This window comes from Eschrichtius robustus, chromosome 14 (assembly GCF_028021215.1).
Source record: "Eschrichtius robustus isolate mEscRob2 chromosome 14, mEscRob2.pri, whole genome shotgun sequence".
Taxonomy (NCBI): Eukaryota; Metazoa; Chordata; class Mammalia; order Artiodactyla; family Eschrichtiidae; genus Eschrichtius; species Eschrichtius robustus.
The window spans coordinates 20,879,576-20,894,535 of record NC_090837.1 but is presented as its reverse complement, the minus strand read 5'-3'; the positions used below and the strand labels follow the sequence as shown (position 1 = coordinate 20,894,535).

At 53.6% G+C, this 14,960-nt stretch overlaps 1 protein-coding gene across 2 annotated transcripts in view; it reads left to right on the top strand.

Annotated features, from left to right (window-relative positions):
* The window catches only part of LIMK2 (LIM domain kinase 2), a 54,423-nt gene that overhangs the window by 36,264 nt on the left and 3,199 nt on the right, over positions 1–14,960 (top strand). For both annotated transcript variants that reach the window (XM_068563861.1, XM_068563862.1), the window contains 13 exons: positions 2,930–3,065; positions 3,606–3,715; positions 4,279–4,467; positions 5,653–5,758; positions 6,064–6,260; positions 7,269–7,455; positions 8,275–8,361; positions 9,008–9,139; positions 9,384–9,440; positions 11,600–11,665; positions 12,605–12,779; positions 13,518–13,573; positions 14,381–14,538. In XM_068563861.1, the coding sequence (XP_068419962.1) occupies positions 2,930–3,065; positions 3,606–3,715; positions 4,279–4,467; positions 5,653–5,758; positions 6,064–6,260; positions 7,269–7,455; positions 8,275–8,361; positions 9,008–9,139; positions 9,384–9,440; positions 11,600–11,665; positions 12,605–12,779; positions 13,518–13,573; positions 14,381–14,538 (1,656 nt within the window). The remainder of the gene's footprint in view (positions 1–2,929; positions 3,066–3,605; positions 3,716–4,278; positions 4,468–5,652; positions 5,759–6,063; positions 6,261–7,268; positions 7,456–8,274; positions 8,362–9,007; positions 9,140–9,383; positions 9,441–11,599; positions 11,666–12,604; positions 12,780–13,517; positions 13,574–14,380; positions 14,539–14,960) is intronic.

Genomic DNA, 14,960 nt, shown 5'->3' with positions numbered 1-14,960 from the left:
TCACAAATGAGGAGTAAAGCAGCTGGCCCTAGGTCACTTAGGGGGGAAGCGGTGCTGAGACTTGAACCTTCGATCATCTAGGGAAAAGTCTAATCCCCTCATTTTACAGGTGGGGAAACTGAGCCCAGAGAGGGAAAGGGGCTTGTCCAAGGGCATGTAGTTCCTAAGAACTTGAACCCAGGTCTCTCCTCCTAATTCAGAGCTCATCCAGTGTGCCTTTTTTTTTTTTTGGCTGCGTTGGGTCTCCGTTGCTGCGCGTGGGCTTTCTCTAGTTGTGGCGAGCGGGGGCGGGGGGGGGGGTGCTACTTGTCGTTGCAGTGTGCGGGCTTCAGTAGTTGCAGCACGCGGGCTCTAGAGCGCAGGCTCAGTAGTTGTGGCGCACGGGCTTAGTTGCTCCGCGGCATGTGGGATCTTTCCAGGCCAGGGATCAAACCAGTGTCCCCGGCATTGGCAGGCGGATTCTTAACCACTGCGCCACCAGGGAAGTCCCCCAGCATGCCTTTTACGTTGAGAGGAGTTGGAGCTGCAAGCCCAGAACAGGGTCTTCTCCTCTACCTCCTGTAATTTGTGGTCCTCACTGAGCCATTCTGGGCACTTCATATCCTTACTCTTCACACCAGACCCAGCTCTCAGGACCCTGAAATTCAGCATCCAAAGGACAAGTAGGAAATGCTAAAGGTGGGAATGGCTGGTGGCAGAAGCCCCCATCGTGGCCTCTCACCCTGCATTGTTAATCAAGTTTTGATTAGAATTTCTCTTCCCCAACTCATTATAAAGCTCTTGGAAAGCGGAGTAGGGAACCTTGTATATCTATCTTTTCTATCTACAGTGCTTGCCAATTTACTATAATAATACACTTGCCTTGCCCTTCACAGTTTGCAAAAGGCTTTCCTCTTGCATTAACTTATTTAGTCTTCATAGTGGCTCTTTGTAATAGATGCTGTGAGTCACATTTTTTCAATGAGGAAAAGCTACTGAGAGAAGTTGTCCAAAAGCCACCCAGCTGATGGCAGTAAGGGGCCGATAACGTGAGCTTCCATTATCATCATCATCTTTAACAGCAGTGAACACTTACTGAGTTCCTACTGCACTAGACCTTTTATAGAAACTGTGTATACTTTATTTTTTTTAATTTTTTAATTTTATTTTTGGCCTCGCCGCGCAGCTTGCGGGATCCTAGTTCCCCACCGGGGATTGAACCTGTGCGCACTGCAGTGGAAGCACAGAGCCCCAACCACTGAACCGCCAGGGAAGTCCCAAACTGTCTACACTTTAATACAGATTATTTTATTTTCGCAGCGTCTATTTTACAGATAAGGAAGCTGGGTCAGAGAAGTGAAGTCACTTGCCCAAGATGACATAACTAGTAAGCAGCAGGGTCAGGATTCAAACCAAGAGGCAGCTCCACCCTGCCTCTCAGAAAACAGGGATGTGGCCAGTGTGGGTGGTGTGAGGCCTCGACGACAAGAGAAGAGAGTCTGTTAACTAGGGAGAAAGAGGTGGGATGGGCTTGTCAGGCCGAGGGGCTCTTAGCACTGGGCGCCAGGATCAGACGTGAGGACGAGCATGTCTGTACAGACATGGCCCGAGAACGCCCCCCGGCCTGACCAAAGGTGGAGTGTCACGGTGACTGGAGCAGAAAGGAGGCCTGGGGCTAACGTGCATGTATTACACAGCGCCGATGGGGTTTTGGTTTTTTCCCCCCAGTATTTTATTTTGAAAATTTTCAAATATATAGAAAAGTTGAAAGAATAGTTCAAAGAACACTCACGTATCCATCACCTAGATTCATCATTTGCTAACTTTAAGCGACTTTATCTGTCTGTACACACACACACACACGTTTTATTTATTTTTTTTTACTTAACTATTTAAAAGTCAGTTGAAGGTTCCTCTTAATTATTACTTTACTATTTTTTCTTATACAAATTCTTCTATATAACCAAAGTATCATTATCACACTAAGAAAATTGACAGTAATTTTACAATATAATCTAACGTAGTCCAAATTCAGATTTCCTCAATTGTTCCAAAAATGTCATTCTCGTCTGTTTTCTTTTTCAGTCCAGATTCAAATACAAGGTTTAGGTATCGCATTTGGTTTCTGTGTCTCTAGGCTTTTTTAATCCCTGGGCCTTAACTTTTTGGAAGAGTAAAGAGCAGTTGTCTTATAGAATGACCTCACCTTTCTGGATTTGCCTGACTGTTTCTTTATGCTTAACATATTTTTCTCAAGCATGCTACATCATAAACTGTTATATATAGGATGGATAAACAACAAGGTCCTACTGCACAGCACAGGGAACTATATTCAATATCCTGTGACAAACCATCATGGAAAAGAATGTTTTTTAAAAAAATGTCCATATGTGTATAACTGAGTCACTTTGCTATACTGCAGAGATTGGCACAACATTGTAAATCAATTATACGTTAATTTTTAAAAATTTTTTAATTAAAAAAATAAAAGAATGCTACATCAGTGATGCTGTTGGTAATGGGTGGGTTTTTGAGCTTCTTTGATTCGTCGAGATAGCTGTCTAGACCAGAGGTTCTTAACGGGGGCCGTGAGTAGGCTTCAACCCTTGATACACATGTACCCCATACCTAAATTCTATGCACATTTTCATCCTATGCGCATTTGTCCAGGAGAGGCTTCTTGGCTCTTATCAGATTCTCCAAGGGCTTCAAGACCCAGAAAGGTTGAGGTCCGCCAGCGGAGGCAGGTCATACAGAGCTGGTTTCTGGGGTCCTGTTCACTCAGACTGGCTTCCGTTGGGAAGATAGCAGCAAACTGTAACATTCCCTTGTCCTGGCTCTGGATCAAAGAGGTCCCTCCATTTTGTTCTTACACCTGGGAGCCAGGGGCGGCCCGTGTAACCTAGTTCCAAGGATCCAGGAGAGTTTCTGTTCTCATCTTGCCTTTCAGATGTTCTGAATGCCAGGATTCTCTCACCAACTGGTACTACGAGAAGGATGGGAAGCTTTACTGCCACAAGGACTACTGGGGGAAGTTTGGGGAGTTCTGCCATGGATGCTCTCTGCTGATGACGGGGCCTGTCATGGTGCGTGCATCCCTCCATCTCTGCCCCTCTTGGTCATCAGAGTCCATTGTCAGTACCTCCAGTTCCCCGTGGCCATTCATCTTCTGGTCTTCCCATCAGCTGAGGCCTCTCCCTTTATTTATTCAGTCATTTAACAGATGTTTTTTTAGTACCCATTAAGTGCCAGGTAAGGTCCTTCCCTCAAAGACTTAACAGTCCAGTGTTGGGGTGGGTGGGTAGGCAGGCAGGGAGGAGACACAGTACGATGGGATGAGGGCCTTAAAGGAGAGCATGAGCCTTTCTAGTGGGGATGATTACTTCTGGGAACCTGTTCTCATGGCTGAGACCGAAAGAGTTTTTTGCAGTCTCAGAAATGACAGGGAGGCACCCATCTGACCCTTTCTCTGGAAACGCGAGGGAGGGGAGTGCCAAGGTAGATTAAGACTGGGGTCTGTAGATCCTTGATGGGGGGTCCCTCACCCACCCCTACCTTCACTCCAGCAGCAGTGACAACTCACTTCCTCCCTATGTCTGTCCACCCTTTTCCCTACCTGCTTACAGGTGGCCGGGGAGTTCAAGTACCACCCAGAGTGCTTTGCCTGTATGAGCTGCAAGGTGATCATTGAGGATGGGGACGCGTACGCCCTGGTGCAGCACGCCACCCTCTACTGGTAAGATTATGGCCCCGTGTCCATCCTTCCCTACAAGAGTGACCGAGAGAGAGGGACAAGTGGCACTGTGAGTTGGGCAGAAAGATTACAGGGGTATCAGCATGCTGGATTCCTATCACAGCAACGCTCTTAACCAGGTCTGAAAGCTGTGCGCAAGATGATTAACGTCTCTGCTCTCTGTCCTTACCTACTGGGAGAATAACCACACTGCCCTGCAATCCTCCCAGAGGAAGAGAGTGCCTGGGAGGGCGCTCTCGGAGAAGGATCCCAGAACATTAAAGGCAAAGACTCCTTAGAACTCACTCAGTCCAACTGCCACTGTCGATAAAAAAACGTCAGGCTGAGGCCCAGTTCTTAACTTGAGTCAGAGGCAGAGTGAAGAGAACCCAGGCCGTCTCTCCCTCAGTCCCAGCCCACCCCAGAGAAGCCAGGCTGCTTATTCTTGCCAGCTGGAATCAGGCAAGGGCAGTGAACATGGGGCTATGGATACTGTTACTTGAAGCCACGTGGGGGCTTCCAGGTGGGGCTCCAGGTTCTCAGCCCCCTTTCTGCTCCTCCCGCAGTGGGAAGTGCCACAACGAGGTGGTGCTGGCACCCATGTTTGAGAGGCTCTCCACAGAGTCTGTCCAGGACCAGCTGCCCTATTCCGTCACACACATCTCCATGCCGGCCACCACCGAGGGCAGGCGGGGCTTCTCCGTGTCCGTGGAGAGTGCCTGCTCCAACTACGCCACCACCGTGCAAGTAAAAGAGTGAGTGTCTGGGGCAGGGGTTCTTGAGCAGAGCCCACAGATGGGCCTTGAGGGGATTGGAACCCCAGAGTCTTAGCAGAGCTCCCCACATCTTCATCTCGTTTCTTCCTCCTGGGCTCACTGTGCTGTCACCATGCCTGGGCCTTGGCACTTACTGCTCTCCCTGCCTAGGCTCCTCCCCACCAGATACTTAACGCCAGAATCACTCACCTTTCACGTGTCAAGTTTCAGATCATGTTTGCTCTTTGAAATTATCTGGCTTGGTTATGTTTGTTTATCATGTGTCCTCCTCACGAGTTCCTTCTGGAACTTAGTCTTGTTCAATGCTGCGTGCCCAGGGCCTGGAACAGTGCCTGACACATAGTGGGTGTGCATGGATTATTGTTTCATTGGTTGAGTGAGTGAATGGAGGAAGGAGGAGAAAAAGCTTAAGACTCCATCCTAGGTCCAGGCCAGCGACCACATAGGGGAAGAGTCTGTCTGCCTAATAACAGTAATGAGGCACTGTGGCTGCCAGCCCTGCAGACGGTGACTGTGCACTTACTGTGTGCTGGGCACTGGGTGCTCACAGCAGAGCGGGGAGGTCCTGGGGTTGGGGGAGTGAGGTGAAGTCTGCTCTAGGCCTAGAACTGTGTTCAGGGCTGAGGTGGGAGTCTGTGGCTGTGTCTGGTGTAGATTGGGTGGTTGGGAGTAGCCAGAGGGTGTCTGTTAAGTCATGGAGGGCCTGGATTATGAAGACTCAGCGGGTCTATTGAGGGATTTAAGCAACTAGGTGACACAACCAGGTGAGCATTTTAGAAGGATGGCTGCCGTGGAAGTGGGACGGGAGAGGAGCCGGCCTAGAGGTGCAGAGACCAGTTAGGAAGCTGATGCAAGATCCAGGCAAGGGATGTTGGTGACTATGGTGATGGAGGATTCTTCAGGATGGTGAGGGTTGGGGAGCAGTGAGGGAACCCCAGATGGGGAGGGTGCCGTCCAAGTTTCTGGCTTAGGCCTCTGGGTGAGTGGGGGTGCCCTTTACGGAGATGGGGCACCCTGTGAAAAGTGTGGCCTTTCCCTGTGAGTGGCCTGGGCCTTGGGGGCCAGTAGGGGCCTGGGGCCTGGTGAGCCCTCCCTGCACAAGAGAAATTGGTCAGACACTTTTTAAAGATGCGTTCGCCCCGCCTCAACTCTTGTCTGGCCCAGGGTCAACCGGATGCACATCAGTCCCAACAACCGCAATGCCATCCACCCTGGGGACCGCATCCTGGAGATCAATGGGACCCCCGTCCGCACACTCCGAGTGGAAGAGGTACAGTGTGTCCTGTGGGGGTGGGACACGGAACAGACCCTCCGGGAGATCAGGCCATGGCCTTTACCTTTTCCCACCCCCAGTCTATCTCTTTGTCTTGCCAGTGAGCCTGTGACCACTAGTGACCTCCTGTGTCAGCCTGGCACGTTACCAGGGCAGCAGGGATGGCCTGCCAGACTGTCAGAGGGCACTGAGTGGCTAGTGGCAGCTGGAGGCCACACTGGGCTTGGGTCGTCTGGGCTGACGGTGGGTGGCCTGCAGTGGGACAGCCTGTGGAGCCAGCCTTACACTGCTCTTGGCCACAGGTAGAAGATGCAATTAGCCAGACGAGCCAGACGCTTCAGCTCTTGATTGAACATGACCCCGTCTCCCAGCGCCTGGACCAGCTGCGGCTGGATGCACGGCTCTCTCCCCACATGCAGAATGCCAGACACTCGGGCACCCTCAGCCCCCTGGACACGAAGGAGAATCTGGAAGGGACGCTGAGGAGACGCTCCCTAAGGTGCCACTTCCCGCCCCGGCTCTGCGCTGTCTCGTGCCCGGCCCTCGGACGAGGTGGAGCCGGCTCTCAGAGGCCAGCAGAGTTAGGAAGGGAACCAGCTGGCCAGGGACAGGCTATGAGAATTGTGCTGACCCAGTTCCCCCCACCCAGGGATCACAGTTCATAGCCGGGACCCAGCTGTCTGCCAGGTTTCCCTAGAAACCAGAGGGTCAGGCTCTGTCCACTGAACTGAGCTGGACAGGAGGCAGCAGTGCTGGACCCCGAAGGATAGCATGGCCTGTGGGGGAAGCATGGGGCTCAGAGGCTGGAGAAGGGGCACAGATAGGGTTAATAAGTGTAAGTAAAGACGTTGAAAACTAGAAAGCAAGAGGTGAATTAAAGTTGTTTTAGGTTTTCAAGAAGGGACAGGGAATTCCCTGGCGGTCCAGTGGTTAGGACTCCGAGCTTTCACTGCTGAGGGCCCGGGTTCAATCCCTGGTTGGTGAACTAAGATCCCACAAGCTGCGAGGCGTGGCCAAAAAACAAAAAAAATGTCATAAACATAGTGACTTTATTGCTCTAAAAATCATACACACTTATTATTTTAAAATTCGGGAAATGCAGACAGGTACTACAAAGATGTGCAAAATATCCGAAATCCCATTTGCTTGTTTGGGGTGGTACTAGGCTGTCGCTCTAAGCCAGTCAGGGCTTAAATCAGGCAGGCACGGCAGGCAGTGGATTTCCATCAACAGTGCTGTCAGCTAGTAGAGTCTAGTCCATCGTTCCGGGTGAGAGATACTCAGGGTTCCCACTTTGAATGTGATTTTACCATGCTTAAATGGGCTGCAGATGTCTGCAGCCCCCAGATGACACATCTGTCTGATGTTAGAGTCCCCTCCCCCATCACAGCACCCTAACTACAGACATTGGAATGGACGGGGCGGACCTGAGGTTCCTGCCTCTAGGCTTTCCTGGTGGGTCTCTGAGGACTGCCCTGTCCCTACCCTCATCCTTCCTCATCCTCAGGCGCAGTAACAGCATCTCCAAGTCCCCTGGCCCCAGCTCCCCAAAGGAGCCCCTCCTTCTCAGCCGTGACATCAGCCGCTCAGAATCCCTCCGCTGTTCCAGCAGTTACTCGCAGCAGATCTTCCGGCCGTGTGACCTGATCCACGGGGAGGTCCTGGGAAAGGGCTTCTTTGGGCAGGCCATCAAGGTGAGCACTGGTGGCAGCTGTGCCACCTCTCTGCCCCCCAGCCCTCTCACCTTCTTTTGGGGATTTCTCATCATATGGCCTCCCCGATGCCCTGCAGGATACCAGACCTCACTCCTGGCTGGAGGTGATGGTGTGAGGGCCGCACTCCTGCCCTCCCAGGCCACCGAAGGGCAGCATTGCTGCTGAAGTGAGCTTGGTGGACCTGGAGCCTCGGGTGGGGACGAGCTCTCCCGTGGCCCTCCCGCATCCAGTCAGTGGGTGTTTTTAGGTGCCCAGAGGCCTCGGTGCTGGGAGTGGCTCCTGCCTCCCTGCTGAATAGTCTCGGGGACTAACCTCTCTTTCTCTCCTCCTCCTCTGCTGAGAGCTGGGAGGGGGGGTCAGGTAAGCCATGTGTCTCAGCCTTTGGGGCAGTGGGGCTGGAGAGCTCACTCCCGACCCACCCAGCTCCCTGGTGCATGTCTGTGGCACTGACCCTCCTGCCCCCAGACTCCTTTTCCCCCAGGGGACACGCTCCCGTGTCAGGTGACCAGAGCCCTGCTTGGCTTGGCAGCAGTCCCCCTCCGCCGCCTCCTCCCTCATGTCCCTCTTCTGGATTCTTGCTTCTCCTCTGTGCATGCCCAGCTTTCTAGGGAGGAGGGTGTGCTCCCCTCTTAGTCCCCCGGGGCCCGTGCTGTGTGTTCTACACCTGAGCTCTGTCAGTTTGATCCGGTTACTTCAGTGTGTCCTCCAGGGGATGGGATGGCCAGTTACATCGATTTTCACACAGTTCCCCAGAACCACTTCTGGTCTCTGCACCAGTAACAGTCACCCTCCTTTTAGGTGACACACAAAGCCACAGGCAAAGTGATGGTCATGAAGGAGTTGATTCGGTGTGATGAGGAGACACAGAAGACTTTTCTGACTGAGGTAAGAAGGGGAGTGTGGGGGTTAGGAGTTTGATGTCACTGTTGGAAGAGGGAAGTTGTTACTAAATAATGATTTCAATCCCGGCTTTTGGCACCAAAAAAAAAAAAAAAAAAAGATTTCAAGAGGAAACTTAGTTTGGAGTCACTTTCTTAAGGCAGGAAAAATCATTTAGAGGAACGTCCCTGCCCCCTCTAAATTACAGCATAATTATTTGTGCAACAAACACTAAAGACAGCATGAGCTGGGTACAGCGAGATGTGGTTCGAAGGAGCTTGTGGAGTGTGGGGTGATGGACGTGAACACAGACCAGTTCAGTGCAGCTCGATGCTGTGACCCCACCTGAACGCCGTGCCGGGGGAGCCTGGCACCTTGAATGTTGACACGGTTCTCCCACCTCTCTCCATTGCTCCACTGAGTGCTGCCCTCCAGGCCTTGGGTCCTCCTACTCCAGTTCCCCCGATGCAGCTCCTAGAAAGGCAGGGTCCCAGGGGTGAGGCCTGGGAGGCCATCCCCATCCACCTGGGGCCTTCTTCCACAGCACATGAGATAGGAGGTGGGAGATACAGGTCACATTTGTCAAGCTGACTCCTTGGAGGGAAGGAGTGAGAAAGAAACCACCCGCCCTCCTTGGCCTCCCCTCCTGCAGGTGAAGGTGATGCGCAGCCTGGACCACCCCAACGTGCTCAAGTTCATCGGCGTGCTGTACAAGGACAAGAAGCTGAACCTGCTGACGGAGTACATCGAGGGAGGCACGCTGAAGGACTTTCTGCGCAGCGTGGTGAGCGCGCCACCCCCAAAGTTCCCGAGAGCCTTGGTGGGTTGTCTGTGGGACACCTGTGTCACCACTACTCTGGAACCATGATGGCCAGAGAGGCCCACTGCTTTGCCTACAAAGGGCCATGCTGGGCGGGACTGGGCACAGGCAGGGAGGGTTTGCTGGCAGATCATGTTGACCCATGGGGCCCGGACCACAAGTGGGACAGGGCCCAGAAGCCTCTGATGGGCATTCCTCCATCCTGTAGGACCCGTTCCCCTGGCAGCAGAAGGTCAGCTTTGCCAAAGGCATCGCCTCTGGAATGGTGAGTCCTGCCAACAGCTCTGCCAGCGGAGCAGGGGTATTGGGAGTGGGGGGTCAGGAGAGGTGCAGGGATGGTGGGCAGGCACTGAAAGGCAGAGACCCTGTCCTAGGCAGCCTGCATGGGCTGGGTCCTTCAGCACCTGTTCATCAAGCTTCTCTCTGTGCCAGTGAAAATTGCCCACAGCTGGCTGTTCTCAGCTTACAACTCTACTCTCAAAGAATTCCCAATCTTCAAGAGCAAACAGGGTATGGGCAAGGCGAACTGGAGAAGCAAACTAGCACGAGGCAGCCTGGCCCTGCTGTCACAGGGGCGTCCAGGTGCTGAGGGCCCTTGGAGCAAGCAGAGAACCTAACTGCCCAGGAAAACAGAGAAGCGGGAATTGTGTTCTAGTTGAGCCCTGAAGGATGGGTCAGAATTGCATGAAAGTTCCTCTTGGCAGAGAGGCCCCAAGGTTGGGGTGATGAGAGCAGCAAAGAGCTGGGAGGAGAGAGGAGGAAATAGTCTGTTTCACTGGGAAAGAATGGTGCCAGTCACAGCGATGGGGACAGTGACAACTTCCGAGTGCTTTCTCCAAGCCGGGCACTCAGCTGAGGGACTAGCACCCCTCATGACAGCCCTGGTTCCAGATGAGAAGCTGAGCTACACAGGGACGGAGCTAGGAGCTTGGGCCAGTTGGTCTGACCCCCAAGCCCGAGATTTTAATGCCTGCTGTTCTATGTGGGGTCCATGAAGACAGTATTAGACAGGGGGGACATTAAAATCCCTGCATTTAAGCTAAGGAGTCTGGACTTTATTTAGGAAGCCAAAAAGATACACATACAAGATTTTTAAGCAAGAACATTTCGTGACCAGAGCTGTGCTGTTTTGAAGGTGACTCTGGTGTGGTCAGTAGGTTGGCGGGGAGTTGGGAGAACTCAGGGCAGGGAGACCTGGGTCGGGAGTCATGAAACCTTTCAGGTTTCTGAATTACAGTGGGGCTGTGGGACCAGGAGACTGGGAGGCAGGGTGGAGTCCGAATGGAGACTGGTTGGTAGTGAGGGAGCAGGGGTGGGGGGAGGTGGGCCCGGGGCGCCTTGAGGTGCCTAGAAGAACAGTGGTGTCGTTTACCAGACTGCCGGGGGCGGGTGGGGGTGGGTAGTGATGGTCGGGAAACGGGTTTGGGAAGAGCTAGGATAGGCTAGGCATCTGCTGAGGCTGATGTGCTGGTGGTTCGTGGGGGTCAGCAGTGAAGAGAAGGTGGCTTTGAGAGGCGCTGACATTGAGGAGGCCAGAAGGAAAAGGCAGGCGTCTCGAGGGCAGGTGTCTCGGGAGAGGCATGGGCAGCCTCGGAGGAGGGGTGGCAGGCAGGTCAGGAAGAGCTCTCTGGGCATGCGAGCAGCTCCAGGAGCCCAGGGGACGGAAGCAGTACTATGGGGGCTGCGGGGGGCTGGGGGGTGGCTCCTTCCACTCTTGATGAGGAAGGGAAGGAAAAGGAAGTGGCTCCAGGGTGACAAGAGCCAGAGGTGGAGGCCTGGAGGGGGGAAATAGCAAGTAGAGACCAGTTTGGAAACGTTTGGATAGGAAGAGGGAGAGGTCAAAGTGAGAGCACCGAATCCTCACCACTAGACCACGGGGAGCGTCTCAGTGTAGACAGAGAGCGGGGAGGGTGCTGAGTCTCAGGGGAGGGGGATGTCGGGAGCACAGAGCCAGCTGGACCAGGAGGAGGCCACTTACCCTTTCACAGCAGGAAGGATCCAGAGTGGCTGAAGCCAGAGACTGGGGTGAGGGTGGGGGTGTGAGGGGGCACCTTCCTCATCCAGGAGCACACAGCGATGCACCCAGGTGGGGCATCTAAGTAAAGTGGGTAGAGGGGATGGAGGCTTGCAAGGGCCAGGGCCCAGTGGAGTCGGAAACTTGAGGAGAGAGCATCCACTGGGCTGGGTCAGTGAACAGAGGATGGGCAGGAGATGGCATCAGGGAGAGGGGAAGCCCCGGCGGCCTTTGGCTTTCTGTTGGCGTTGGGACAAGGGAGTGACAGCAGGAGGGCTCTGGAGTCCGGGTTGGTTCTGAAGCTGGGTGGGGATGACCTGGGAGAAGAGCAGGTTCTGTGGCCCCCAGTTTCAGAGTCACCATCTGGTTGATTAACTGCCCATTGGCCTCAGCTCATACTTCTGTTCCAGGCCTATTTGCATTCCATGTGTATCATCCACCGGGATCTGAACTCGCACAACTGCCTCATCAAGCTGGTATGTCCCACCACTCTGGGCCTCCCCAGGGCGGTCCTCCTGGCCTCCTTGTCACCAGGGAGACTGTCCCCTATTGCTTTAGACCAGAGGTATCACCTAGGGCTCCTGTCTTGCCCCTCCTGCTGCCTCCAATGCCCTCCTCTGTCTTCCAGGGGCTTCCTAACACATGCAGACAAATCCCACCTCCTCCCAGTAGCAGCCTTTGAAATCCTTTGGTTAGAAGAGACTTGAGAAGTTCCTTAACTGTACATAGAGCCCTGTCGCTTTTCCTGGTTTTGCCCCGTGATGGTGAAAGCAACTCACTGAGGACCCCGTTTTACAGCCTTGGCACCTGAAGCCTCAGCCCGAGGCCACAGAGCTAGTAAATTCACAGTGACTGGTTTGGGACCAGCCTCCATCCCCCTCGCTGGTCAGCTTTGGCTGTTACAATGTTACTACTACTCCTGTTGACTTCCAGTGTGGCTTCCTGGGTATCCACTTACTGGCCCTGGCTGTGCCCTCTGCACTTAAACCAAACAGTCTTAATCCCTTTTCCACATGACTGCCTTGTAGCTGTTTGAAGAGCTTATCTCCCCTATGTCCCCCCACTGAATGCCTCCACCTTGTCTTTTTCTGCCTTATCCTGGTTCTAGCCACAGCCTTAAATCTTTCTGGGAACAAGGCAGGATGAGAAAAACACAAAACAATAGAAATCTTCTGTCCTGCCTCTGAGTTCCACTCTCCGGGTCTCAGAGCCTTACCCCTCCAGGCTCCAGCGCCTCTGCTGAGAACACCCCCAGGCCTGGGGAGCCTGCTCTGTGCAGAGAACAGACAGTGAAAAAACAAACGCCGAGCCCCGTTCGCTAAGACACCCCTTTGCTACACTCCTTTTCTCCCCTTCCCAGTGGCTGCTTTTGGGAATGTCCCCACCAAGTGCTAACCTGGCCCTTGTCCTCCCAGGACAAGACCGTGGTGGTGGCAGACTTTGGGCTGTCACGGCTCATAGTCGAGGAGAGGAAGAAGCCCCCAGTGGAGAAGGCCACCCCCAAGAAGCGTACCTTGCGCAAGAGTGACCGCAAGAAACGCTACACGGTGGTGGGAAACCCCTACTGGATGGCCCCTGAGATGCTGAATGGTGAGTCCTGACGCCCTGGAGGGGAGGTGGGGCCACATCTCTCAGCAGAGCCCTGGGGGCTTCAGGGGAGGCCTGTGAAGTGTAAGGCCAGGTACCCAGAGCTGAGGGCTAGATGGTTTTTATCCCCTGCCAGGCTGGACCTCATAAACTCCTCCCTCCCTGAGCTCAGGCCTGCAAGCTGGCCAGTGCCCCATCCTGGGCCCACGCTGAGGTCTGACTGTGGCTTTCGTGCCCCAAGGGTAGCTGAGAGCTCAGGCTGTTTATTGCCTTTTCTTCTCTCTCTGTGCTGAGAACTGAAGTTTGGCGCCCCCTTGTGGATAATGCTCAAACCAGCCAGAGATGCTCACTGGGATTCTTGGACTGCACAGGGCTGTGAGGCCTCAGAAATGGTCCGATACAACACTTTCTGGAGTCTGCAGCCCAGAGAGGTTCAGGAATCTGCCCAGGAGCACACAGCAGGCAGTGTCAGGGTCCATATGAACCCTGGTCCAATTCTCTTTCACTATCCCATGCAGTTTCATTCTGGGCAGTGTTGTTTCACAAGATCTCTCCAAGGCAGCCCACCCAGGACTGAGGAAAGGGGATTTTCAGATGGTGTCTATCCAGGGCAGCCTTTGGGGCATCCCCACAGAACCTATTCTAACCCTGTTTCTTGGCTGTGGCCTGACCTGGCTCTAGACTCAGTGCAGAGCAGAGAAGGGACTAAACCTAATAGCCTGCTCTCCTGTGTTCCCCAAGGAAAGAGCTATGACGAGACCGTGGATGTCTTCTCTTTTGGGATCGTCCTCTGTGAGGTGAGCTCCGGCATGGAGGCCGGGCCTGAGGCAGCAGGCCCAGCAGCTTGGCCCCCTAGTCAGAACTGGGGCTCCTCCTCCTCCTAAGATGAGTAGCTTGCCATAAAATCAACACCAGTGGAGGGTTGTGTAGTTTATCACAGATCAGCCACTCCAGGAAGCGCTGGCCCGTGTGGCACAGCGCTGGGCTCTGTGGGGTGCAGAGTGAGTCACGGAAAGAGTCCTGCCCTCAGGAGCTTAGCTCAGTCTGTCTTGAAGCACTGAGTCGAGTACATACATTCAAAGGCTTCTGTGCTTCCCACGGAGTGAGATGTGGTAGAGGAGACAAGAGGGACGGTTGGAATAATGAAGGAAGGTTTTTAAAAATATTGTTCTCTAACAGAGATCACTTGAGCACCTACTGTGTACAAAGCACTGGTCTGGCGCCAAAGGGTTTCAGACTTGAATCAGACCCAGCGCCAACCTTCTCAGGGCCTAAACTCTGGCAGGGGACACAGACAGAAGGGGACAGAGCAGGGCAGGGTCGGGTGTGTGGAAGCTGCCCCTCCAGAGGCCAGTTGGGAATATTGTGCTTCTGCTGCAGTGAGGCCTCTTCCAAACCCTCCTCAGTAACCACACTCTCAGTCGAGAGACAAGTCTGGATTAGCAAGATCTGTAGAAATGGGGGAGGGGGAGCCCTCCAAGCTCAGTTTTTACCTCCCTCTTCTGACCATCCTTCCTGTCCTGTCCATACACCAGCATGCCCCTCCCCTGCCATGCGGCTGCACGTCAGCACCCCATTCCTGACCACTGTCTTCCCACCTGCAGATCATCGGGCAGGTGTATGCAGATCCTGATTGCCTGCCCCGAACACTGGACTTCGGCCTCAACGTGAAGCTCTTCTGGGAGAAGTTTGTCCCCACAGACTGCCCCCCAGCCTTCTTCCCCCTGGCCGCCATCTGCTGTAGACTGGAGCCTGAGAGCAGGTTGGTATCCGCTCCTGTCCCCCAACCTGCATGGTCCTGGGATGCTCGCCCGTGCCTTCAGCCATCCCCAAGCCCTTCCCAGGAACTGGGGTGGAAAAGCCTTGAGTTCAAGGATGGCTGTCGACCACCGAAGCCACCTGAGAACCCTGACATGCCAGTCGAGGGGACGGGAGACGAGGGTATCGTAGCAAGTAACCTGGATATAACCCAGAGACAGCTGTTACAAGAAACTTTAACAGCAGGAAATTCACCCAAACCTACACCATGCTAACAGAATAAGTGTCTCCATGTTTCCATATTCCCATGTCCATGTCCAAATACATATTTTTTGTACATTTATAATGTCAAATAGAGAAGTTTTACATTTTGCTCTGCATTTTGTCACTACCCAGTATTCCAGATTATCATTTTTGTTGACTGAA